Here is a 12415-nt window from a genome sequence, read left to right as displayed (position 1 = left end):
GAGCGCCCTATTCCGCTCCCTCAGGATGTGTAATGACTACTCAGGTCACTGTTGTGGAGTACGTGGCAGTAGTTGGTAGCACAATGCACCTAATATGAAAAACGTATGTTTTTGGGAGTGTCCGGATACATTTGATCCCACAATGTGTGTACCTGTTAGCGTAGAAGCTGTCTGACAAGCCTGTTTTCAGGAAAGCGATATGGCTCTGTTGATGGGGAGATGCATGATGTCGTCATCCGAGCCAAGCCTCCCCCACACTGCCGTCAGCTACACTCGTCACTGTCTGAGGAATGGCAGCTGTACGTACCTGGTCCTGAAAGTGGGCTGCTCCCCTACACACAAGCGCCCACGTTTACTTAGGTGTAGCTTGACACACACGAGCAGAAGTAGAGTTGCACAAGAGGACTTGCCGAAAAGGAACTGGCAAATTGGAGAAATATTTTTAAAACATTGGACACTTATACAGTATACAGTTACAACATATTAGAAACATAATCCATTCTGTTACACAGCCAAATCCTACATAGGCAACAGTGTACCTAAACTATTAATATTCATCAACAGATAATGCTCTTATTAATCCTGGCAAGCAAGTGGTAGAAGAATAAAGGAAAAACTTTGACAATGTTGTACTTAACATCAGCGAACACTAAGGGTTACAATATTACACTAATGGCCATTAAAATTGCTACACCAAAAAGAAATGCAGATGATAAACGGGTATTCATTGGACAAATATATTATACTAGAACTGACATGTGATTACATTTTCACACAATTTGGGTGCATACATCCTGAGACATCAGTACCCAGAACAACCACCTCTGGCCGTAATATCGGCCATGATACGCCTGGTCATTGAGTCAAACAGAGCTTGGATGGCGTCAACAGATACAGCTGCTCATGCAGCTTCAACACGATACCACAGACATCAAGAGTAGTGACTGGCGTATTGTGACGAGCCAGTTCCTCGGCCACCATTGACCAGACGTTTTCAGTTGGTGAGAGATCTGGAGAATGTGCTGGCCAGGGTGGCATTCGAACATTTTCTGTACCCAGAAAGGCCCGTACATGAGCTGCAACGTGCGGTCGTGCATTATCCTGCTGAAATGTAGGGTATCGCTGGGATCGAACGAAAGGGTAGAGCCACGGGTCGTAGCACATCTGAAATGTAATGTCCACTGTTCGAAGTGCCGTCAATGCGAACAAGAGGTGACCGAGACGTGTAATCAATGGCACCCCATACCATCACGCCGTGTGATATTCCAGTATGGCAATGACAAATAGACTCTTCGAATGTGCGTTCACCGCGATGTCGCCGAACACGGATGCGACCATCATGATGCTGTAAACAGAACCTGGTTTCATCCGAAAAAATGACGTTTTGCCATTCGTGCATCCAGATTCGTCGTCGAGTACACCATCGCAGGCGCTCCTGTCTGTGATGCAGCGTCAAGGGTAACCGCAGGCACGGTCTCCGAGCTGATAGTCCGTGCTGCTGCAAACGTCGTCGAACTGTTCGTGCAGATGGTTGTTGCCTTGCAAACATCCCCATCTGTTGACTCGGGGATCGAGAGGAGGCTGTACGATCCGTTACAGCCATGCGGATAAGATGCCTGTCATCTCGACTGCTAGTGATACGAGGCCGTTGGGATCCAGCACGGCGTTCCGTATTTCCCTCCTGAATCCACCGATTCCATATTCTGCTAACAGTCATTGGTTCTCGACCAACACGAGCAGCAATGTCGCGATACGATAAATCGTAATCGCGATGGGCTACAATCCGACCTTTATCAAAGTCGGAAACGTGATGGTACTCATTTCTCCTCCTTACACGAGACATCACAACAACGTTTCACCAGGCAACGCCGGTCAGCTGCTGTTTGCGTCTGAGAAATCGGTTGGAAACTTTCCTCATGTCAGCACGTTGTAGGTGTCGCCACCAGCGCCAACCTTGCGTAAATGCTTTGAAAAGCTAATCATTTGCCTATCACAGCATCTTCTTCCTGTCGGTTAAATTTCGCGTCTGTAGCACGTCATCTTCGTGATGTAGCAATTTTAATGGCCAGTAGTGTACTTAACAATGCAATCTATAACCAGTGAAGTGTATGTATTTCCAAGAAGATATAAAAGTCCTGTAATAATAAAATCCGAAGTATTTCGTAGAAAACAAAAAATAAGATATCAAGGAGAAGAGAAAACGTATTTAAAATTAAGAGAGACATATTAGAAATGTTACATGAGTAACATAATTTACATCCATGTTCAGAAATAAAACAGAATACCTTAAACGACTGGAGATACAACGTTTCATATTCACAGCGCATGTACATTACTACGTTCTGCAGAAGTGGGCTGATCGGTGTGGCCGAGCGGTTCTAGGCGCTACAGTCTGGAGCTGAGCGACCGCTACGGTCGCATGTTCGAATCCTGCCTCGGGTATGGATGTGTGTGATGTCCTTAGGTTAGTTAAGTTTAAGTAGTACTAAGTTCTAGGGGACTGATGACCTAAGATGTTAAGTCGCATAGTGCTCAGAGCCATTTGAACCATTTTTTTTTTTTTTTCAGAAGTGGTAAGCATTTGAACAATGTCGGCCCGGGGGTTGGAGGTCAACACCGACATCACGGCGCAACACCACCTACCGGTAACATGCGACTGTGGCTCTCGTTGTCGCTGCAAACCGAAGATAATGGGTCAGTGTGACTCGAGCAGACGTGCAGCATGGCTGAGAGGCTTATGCGCGTAGTGTACCGTGAAATGAGCGAGTTTGAAAGAGGGTGTATTACTGGCATGAGAGAATGTGAAGCGTCCAACGGGGAAATTGCTGCTCTTGTGGGACTAAGTGCCTCGGCAGTGCAACGGGTGTGTGCAGAATGGTTCACGGAAGGCCGCAGAACACGACGAGATGGCCCAGGTCACACAATCCAGCCAACTCCCTGAGAAGATAGACGCGGCATCCAAATGGCATTCCAGGACAGATCTGTGTGCTCTTCGGCTGTGCCGCAACAGTGGAACAGTGTAACACACCGTACACGAGTGACAGTCCGTCGCCGTTTGTTACGGCACGGGTTACACTTGCGCGTCGTCCACTTCTCCACCTGTCATTGGCGAACGTGTATAAACATGCTAGACAGCAATGGTGTATGGAAAGACGTCACTGGGAACAGGAGTAGCATCATATAGTGTTTTCCGCCGAATCCAGGTTCTGTTTGCTCCCATACGATGCCCTCATTTTGGTTCACCATACACAGGGGGAGCGGCGTCACAGTGACTGCATTCGCACGAGGCATACAGCCCTAGTTCGAGGCCTTATGGTGTGGCGTGCTGTTGGGTACAACCACAAATCACATTTTGCGCATGTCCAGGGTATAACACCACAACTCTCTGTGTGGTCATACGTGTTCTACGTGTTTTCCTATGTTTGTATCATTAGCTGTGCTGCACATTATTCTTGTAAATATGTTGTCAAGTTGCAAATGCTATTTCTTATTTAAGAAACGTAATACGCATGGAATGTTAACATTTTGTAAATAAACACGCTGGCCTAGTCAGGGAAAAGCTACTGTCAAAGAGCGTAATAAATTGTAAATGCGTTATCGCTGGGCGTGCGAGCGCGCCAAACAGAAGCAGAAGTTGGGAGTTGCGAGGAGACGATTGGTGTCGCCGGTTGTGTGTATTCGCCGGTGTGGCTATGCAAAAGCGCGGAGGCAAAAAGTCTGTTTCCCCAGTGCGGAGCAGTGAAAACTAAAATGGTTGTTTTGGCGGATGTTTAATATGGGCAAGCTATGTGTATGGCATTTATTGGGCACAGCACAAATGCAGCAAGAGTAATTCGCATAACATCAAGAGTACTGTGGGCCCTTGTTATTGGCTATGGTATGGCAAGAAGATCAACCTGTGCCCTATTATACCACTTAATGAAGCCGCTCGACAAACCAACGGCATCATAAAGTGAAGTAGACCTAGACTTTTTATAACTAGAAGTGTAACAGGCTGACCAGCGTACTTGGAATTTTATTGCTTAAATAACACTGTTTTCGTGCATATTGTCACATAAATAATTTTCATACGTCGTTATCCAAGTATCATAGTAACCATCGTATCCCTTTGTACGAACCGTGATAGTCAGAAAATGAACTGAAAACGAAGTTAACATAATTTATTAGATTATCAAAACTTTTGGACAATTATGTAATAATGAAATCTTTGGCTGTGGTATGACTAATGTCAGAAATCGAGCAGAAGCCATCATTAATTCATTTGCTGAAAATAGAGTAACTTTCATAATCAAAAATTTCTAGTAAAACTTTACTTAATTTGGACACTGAATTTCACTGTCAAAGCGTAGTTTCTAATTTATACCTTGTGGCACAATTTACAACAGTCCTTACCAATGAGCAAATTCACGCAATCTTCCTGCTCGCTACAATTACAAGTCAGTATTACGGTGAGTACCGTAACAAAAGTTTCTATCCACAGCTGTAATTGATTCTTACCCAAGACTGCTCACGTGTATAAAGTTCAGTTTCTATTTAATTATTCGTGTTGTGGTGAGGAATTGAAGACCGTTGCTTATTTTCATTAATGACATACTTTGAAAACCTTTTTTCCAATCGTACTGTAATTGATTCTTACCCAAGACTGCTCACGTGTATAAAGTTCAGTTTCTATTTAATTATTCGTGTTGTGATGAGGAATTGAAGACCGTTGCTTATTTTCATTAATGACATACTTTGAAAACCTTTTTTCCAAATTTTCCACTAACTACTGTTTATTAAAAATTAGTTTACATAACAAAAACATATAAAATTAACCGAACTTTGTGTCTAATCGTCATTGCTAAAGTACTGAGCAGTGGCGATTCGGTTATAACTTCATCTACTTCTCTCGGTTTTATATTATTCTGTGGAGTAAATACCTTTTCGCCACAGATTAGGGTCATATAGAAAAGTCTGATTAGACGTAGAGACAGGAGTGTTTCAAGGGCACTGTGACCGGTGTGACCTACGTGAATGACATCCCGCGGCCTGCAGCCATACCCTTTGTGCACAACACCCCAAATGCTGCTTTCCAGCATGACAATGCATGACCGCATGCTGCTGCACGAACACTTGCCTTTCTGGTGGCAGTGCTGTGAACCAATGCCAACCACCACAGATGAACTTCGGGATCAGGTGAATACAGCATGATGCCTACACCACAGGACGCCATTCGCTGGTTAAGCGTGTCGATGCCATCACACGTGGAAGAAGGAATCAGGCCCCATCGTAGTCCCTGTGGCTACTAGGCAACAGGATGCATGCTGAACCGACGTGACTGGAGTGCTTATCATTTATGCAGGACATGTTAATTGGCTCTGAGCACTATGGGACTTAACATCTATGGTCATCAGTCCCCTAGAACTTAGAACTACTTAAACCTAACTAACCTAAGGACAGCACACAACACCCTGTCATCATGAGGCAGAGAAAATCCCTGACCCCGCCGGGAATCGAACCCGGGAACCCGGGCGCGGACATGTTAATTAATGTACATATCCTGTGAATGTGAAGGTTCTTTCTCTTGTCGTTCAAGGTGTTCTGTTTATTCTGATCATGAGAATGTTTTAATGGCAACTTAAATATTTTGTTTGGAGAACACTTTCTATCCCAAAGCAAACTTTTTCACACAAGGATTCTCAAAATTGATATATTTGTCTGTAATGTAGATCATGTTGGTATCGTAATTGCACACTATTACTCAATTTCGTATTACTATACTACAGTCAGCCCCCAGTAACTGAGTGGTCAGCGTGACAGAATGTCAATCCTAAAGGCCTGCGTTCGATCCCCAGCTAGGTCGGAGATGTTCTCAGCTCAGGGACTGATTCTTCCGTTGTGCTAACCATCATCATTTCTTCCCCATCGATGCGCAAGTCACCGAAGTGGCATCAAATTGAAAGAGTTGCACCCGGTGAACGGTCTACCCGACGGGAGGCCCTATTCACACGACATTTATTTTACTATAGTACAATATTGCTTAACTTTAGTTCATCTATTTTATTTCACTTAAATAAAGTGTCTGTCTTAGCTTCGCTCTGTATACCAGTTGACACATATCTGTTGGACCCAATGAATACCGTTTGTGGGTCTCAATATAACACGAGGAAGCAGTCTGTTACCCTTTCTCGTAGGTATTTACCACGGTGAAGCAACCCTATCAGTCACCTTCTAGTGCAGTTCGATGTCAATAGATTTTTCTCTTCAGCAGCAAACGAATGTTCAAGTCAGCTGACGAAAGGCTTTGAATGATTCACAAGTATTCCTTTACAGAGTGAAATACGTTTTCCTTCCAAATTAGTCTGGATATCTGAGAATTATCTGTTACATATCTCCTTTCTGATGAATGTCTGCAGACAACGGAAGCTGCACAATAGTAGACATCTTTCCGTGTCTTGGTTTAAGAAAGTATAATCGAAATGGAAATCTTTTCTCTTCGCTTAGAGATTGATACAACAATTGCTTTAAACCTACTATTTGCTTTCTCCCTGTACGCAATCTGGCGTGCCTTTGCAAGAGCTGAAAATGTTTGCACTTGATCCCATTTAATTTCCTCTAAAATTGTCTGCAAGTGATCTGCACTGAGAAAGTTTTCGTGGACAGTTCTCTGATGATTTTCTGTGGTGTCGTTGCAGATGGAGATCACCGTTTACAAGTGGGGCAGTACTGGTGGATGGCTTAAATTTTACGACCTGACCTTCACCAAGCCATTCGACTACTTGCTGACTAACTTCCCGGCCGTCTTTGAGTACATCTGGTACCCCATGGGCATCAACAAGAAGCCCGTGCCTCCGGCAAGTATCCAATCACTACTCTGGACGGAGCGTATTTTCAGAAGCGTGGATGACAAACTGCATGCAAAATATCCATTAAAGTGATACTTAGAAGGCTGCTATTCGTACTGGAACATCTAGAACAGCTCCATATAGTTTTATTTAATGTCATGCTTTGTGAAACTCGTTTACGATGACTTTGAGGAACGGCAATAAGAAAAGGAATATGTTCGAAATTAATCAGTTTGACGCCTTTCTGGTGTTAAGCACCTCCCCTGCAAATTTTCAGATCCTAAAACTGAAACTGGAGGCAGACGCTAATGTGTAAGGGAAACGTTGTCAGTTTGAACTAGAGATGAGATATGAACAGAGAAAAACACATTACTCGCACAAGCTGAAGTTTACGGATACTTTCTTGCATGGAATGTAACAAAACTCCTTTCGTGAGAGTTTAGTTTAATTACTTTCATGGTCTGTGCACTGTAATTTCGACCTCTCGCTATGATGGTGGTGGTGGTTAGTGTTTAACGTCCCGTCGACAACGAGGTCATTAGAGACGGAGCGCAAGCTCGGGTTAGGGAAGGATTGGGAAGGAAAGCGGCCGTGCCCTTTCAAAGGAATCATCCCGGCATTTGCCTGAAGCGATTTAGGGAAATCACGGAAAACCTAAATCAGGATGGCCGGAGACGGGATTGAACCGTCGTCCTCCCGAATGCGAGTCCAGTGTGCTAACCACTGCGCCACCTCGCTCGGTCGATGTGGAGAGAGTCACTTTTGCAGCTGTAATGCATGTTCTCGCCGAGAAACAAGACAACTTGCTGACCATTTGTGCGGTTGTCTTCTTAACTGTCTCAATACACTTTTTTTGTATTGTCCATCTCCCACCCATCTCTCTAAAACAACACGCACGTGCCCACGCGCACACACACACACACACACACACACACACAAGGATTATTAACAACTCAAGCAGATACGATTTCAGACAGCGTTTGATGTTAATTTTATTTAGTATAAAATTCTTTACATTACTGGCTATGACGTCAAAGACCTCATTCCCTTCTGTAGTACAGTATGGATTAGTGGTGGGTAGTGTAAGTCATTTCTCCTTCTATAACTGAATTTATGAAGGGCGCTGTTGTATCTCAACGTGATTTATTACGGAAAAAAACTTGATAAAGTAATAAATATGCACTGAGTCTTGTGTTGGTGTGCCGAAATCAACCGTAGAAAGACCTGCCTCCGAGATGGCCGCTTTTCCTGAGAATACGTATCACGTATGTCTGGGAAATGCCTTTCTACAATACAACTGGTCGTGTTTTTCTTGACAATTGTGCAAAATGTTGTTCAGCAAGTCTGAAGACTTCTTTTCTTCACCCATACGAAGATTTTAAGGACTTTTTTTACTAGAGTGTCAACAGTTTGTTACCTGAAGACAACACTGTAATGTCATGAAACTAGTCGCGATTAGTAAACCATTTTCACTCATCTCCTGCCGTTTTCATCGTTCGAAATGCATCATTACAGCTGTTGCTACCCCTCGTACCAGGTGATTTGTAACGTGTTATACTACCTACAGAAAACGGCCCTCATTAAATTGTCCACTTACAATGTATGAACATTTACCCACAAAAGATTTAATTTAACATTACCTGACCTAATGTCAAGAAGACGCTCCCCACCCTCCCCCTCGAGAGTTTGAGATAGACCGCCAGAAATTTAAAAAAATCGAATTTTCAAAAATAGCGCACATCTTTCTGAAGAGTATGATATATAAAACATATATATTCGGCGAAATGTAAAACACCTTATTTGGTCTGAAGTGTGCCACAGTGCAGTGCCACAACTTCATCGCAATAAAGACAAGAGAGAAGCAAGACACTACACATTTCATCAATCCTTAGGGCCCAGCATTTCTCTCTCTTATCTCGCTACAGCTTTCACGGCGTGCTTTCCTTTCTGAGAAAGAATCTACACATATAAAAAAAAAAAAATTGCATCACCTCAGTTCGCAGATTTCCGGAACCTGTACAGAAAATTGGAATACAGATCAACGTAAACATCATTCCCGTCGTTTTTATTGCTCATGAAAACCATACATTGCATCACCATACAGCGAGACCTTCAGAGGTGGTGGTTCAGATTGCTGTACACACCGATACCTCTAATACCCAGTAGCGCGTCCTCCTGCATTGATGCATGCTGTGGAAGCGTGCTGGGTCCATAACCCAGAGGTCCGTGGATCGTAACCACGCTCTGCTACCAGCAATGAACCGTAAAATTTAACTTTCAAAATATTTTCTTATAGAATTTACTTTATTTACTAGCGATTCATCAAGAACATTAACTCATATAATCGCACTATGTGAGCGTGGAAGTAGTTGCCAGGGAGTAACTGATGAAAAATGAAATTACTTTTAACAAATGTGAATTTTATTCCTAAAAGCTTTTTTTCAAAACAGATTTAAAATTATAATCAGAAAGCACCTTCGCAATATCAAGTTACAATTTCATTTAGAGGCAGAAAGAACAATATTAACAGTATGAGCCTTCGGGCTGAGAAGCTTGCCTGCTCCCTTTCAACACGGCCGTAGCCACGACCGCTCACAACAACCTCTGAAAGAGTGCACTGGTGCAAATCTGCAACACACCAGATTACTTTAAACAAAAATTTTTTAACAACTCACACAAACACGTAAACTATGCACTCCGTAAGGGGGATGGAAATGGTATAACCTAAAATGACTATTTAAATAAAACCCATAAAATGCAGAACTACATAAAATGTACAACATGCTCTACATTACACTTACACCACCTCGCAAGCTGATAGGCAAGATAAAAACATATTTCAAGAATTCGGCCTTTAAGCAATAAATTCGTTAACACCGAATCCGACAAACATGACACAGGCAGCTATTAACGTACGGCAGACCGACAGTCAGACAGGCAGACTCTAACTGCCTAACAAATGCGGACGAGAGACAGACGAGCGAGCTGGGGACGAGAGACTGACCAAGAACACAAGTAGAATTTAACAAGTAACTGAAACAACATATCACCAATCACTTAACTTCTAATAACTGCGATTTCTGGCCAAGACCTGGCACAGCACCCCCAAAACGCTCTCCCGAACCGTCCGCTGCCAGCCGTTTCAACGGACGCAGGAAGGCGCGCCGATCTCCCGTCTCACGGCGTCGCAGCTCGCACCGGCCAGACCGACGTCGTGGGTTGACTCCTGTTGCTCTCGTGTCGGCCGCAAAGCCACTACCCCTCGCTATACGGCGCGGCCCACTCGACTCACGTGGCGACCTCACATGCGACGACGCTCAAGACGGACCAGTAGTCACCACGTGTCTCAGTGCGCGACCGACCAACCGATCGATCCAACCGCCAATGCCCATTACCTGAACAAACTTGAGCAGGCTGGCGGCCTGACACATGCTAGCACTCCGGACGACAGACTGACAATAACCCCCTCACCAATGCGGACGAGAGAGAGGCCCAGACTAACTTGTCCGACCAACTGACCAGACTCGCCCAGACTGACAGACTGCCCTGGCTGACCAACTGCCTCAGACTGACTGACTGACTCCCTTCCGAGTTTTTTTTTCTTTATTGTTAATTTGAAACCTGTATACAGGCAGGCTTGCAGCAGCATACCACGCCGCTCTTTGGCCGCAGAGAAACACAAAGATACAAATGAAGACAATTAGAAAAAAGATGGTGGACATATAAACGGAGACAAACACTATTTAAAATACAAGGTGCCGTCCACGGGCGTAGAGTCCAAGATAAAATTGTTCAGACACTTGGACACAGACAGAGACGAAAATTGTCACACGTGAACGTAGGGGCACAAAACGAATAAACCCTTCCGCGCTCATAGCGCCCCTTAAATGCACGTGAACAGGCAACCTTTCCCCTTTCCCACCAGAGGGAGACTCCAAAGCTGCGATTGACACAGCGGCGCACCGCCAGCAATGGAGGGCGGCTGCTTTACACTACGCGCTGTGGCGCTTTTCAAAACAGCAATTTTTACTATGGCGCACATAGCCTCTTGCATTGATGCCTTCCTGTATTCTTCGTGGCACACTATCCACAAGTTTATGAAGGCAATGTTGGTCCAGATTGTCTCACTCCTCAACGGTGTTTCGGCGTAAATCCCTCAGGGTGGTTGGTGTGCCCCTTCGTTCATAAACAGCACTTTTCACTCTATCCCAGGCATGTTCGATAGGGTTCATGTCTGGCCACTCTAGTCGCGCGATGTCGTTATCGTGAAGGAAGTCATTCACAAGATGTGCACGAAGGTGGCGCGAATTGACGTCCATGAAGACGAATGCCTCGCCAATATGCTACGGATTTGGTTGCGCTATCGGTCGGAGAAGGGCATTCAAGTATTGTACAGCCGTTAGGGCGCATTCCATGACCACCAGCGGCGTACGTCGGCCCCCCATAATGCCACGCCAAAACAGCAGGGAACCTCCACCTTGCTGCACTCGCCGGACAGTGTGTCTAAAGCATTCAGCCTTACCGGGTTGTCTCCAAACACGTCTCTGGCGATTGTCTGGTTGAAGGCATGTGCGACACCCATCGGTGAAGAGAACGTGACGCCAGTAATGAGCTGTCCATTTGGCATGTTGTTTGGCCCATCTGTGCCGCACTGCATGGTGTTGTGGTTGCAAAGATGGACCTCGCCATGGACGTCAGGAGTGAAGTTGCGCATCATGCAGCCTGTTGCGCACAGTTTGAGTCGTAACACGACGTCCTGTGGCTGCAGGAAAAGCATTATTCAACATGGTGGCGTTGCTTTCCTCCGAGCCATAATCCGTAGGTAGCGGTCATCCACTGCAGTAGTAGCCCTTGGGCGGCCTGAGCGAGGCATGTCATCGACAGTTCGTCTGTATATCTTCCATGTCCGAACAACACCGCTTTAGTTCACTCCGAGACGCCTGGACACTTGCCTTCCTGGCACAAAGTAACAATGCGGACGCGATCTAACCGCGGTATTGGCCGTCTAGGCGTGGTTGAACTGCAGACAACACGAGCCGTTTACCTCCTTCCTGGTGGAATGGCTGTAACTTATCGGCTATGGGGCCACTTCCGTCTAATAGGCGTTGTTCATGCATGGTTGTTTACGTCTTTGGGAGGGTTTAGTGACATTTGTGAACAGTCAGAGGGACTGTGTCTGTGATACAATATCCACAGTCAACGTCTATCTTCAGGAGTTCTGCGAACCGGGGTGATGCAAAACTTTTTTTGATATGTGTATTACGCCATCAAAGTTCGTGAAACGTTCTGACACATGAAAAATTAAAATTTGTTGCCTAATACTGAAATAGCTGTTAATACGAGTAGTACCCAAGACTGGCGGGTTTTCTCGATTTGATTACGTCTATTTTGTCAGTGCCTGCTAGATAAAACGAAATACGTCTTTTTAGTATTGCAGCAGTTGTAACACTCACCAAATAGGCGCGACTGTTTTGGCACAAATGGTTATGTTTATCTACCTTATTTATATAAATAACACGACAGAATATAACTCACAAAGTACGCATATCAAATGCCTATTAGGCTTACTACAAGCAAAAATTTTATGTTAG

At 44.6% G+C, this 12415-nt stretch overlaps 1 protein-coding gene across 1 annotated transcript in view; it reads left to right on the top strand.

Moving 5' to 3' along the window:
- The window catches only part of LOC126212838 (uncharacterized), a 162830-nt gene that overhangs the window by 56603 nt on the left and 93812 nt on the right, over positions 1-12415 (top strand). Inside the window, exon 3 of the mRNA XM_049940255.1 lies at positions 6675-6833. Coding sequence (XP_049796212.1) covers positions 6675-6833 — 159 coding nt within the window. The remainder of the gene's footprint in view (positions 1-6674; positions 6834-12415) is intronic.

Source organism: Schistocerca nitens, chromosome 11 (genome assembly GCF_023898315.1).
Source record: "Schistocerca nitens isolate TAMUIC-IGC-003100 chromosome 11, iqSchNite1.1, whole genome shotgun sequence".
Lineage (NCBI taxonomy): Eukaryota > Metazoa > Arthropoda > Insecta > Orthoptera > Acrididae > Schistocerca > Schistocerca nitens.
Note: the sequence above shows the minus strand (reverse complement) of the source record. Positions and strands in the feature narration are given on the sequence as shown.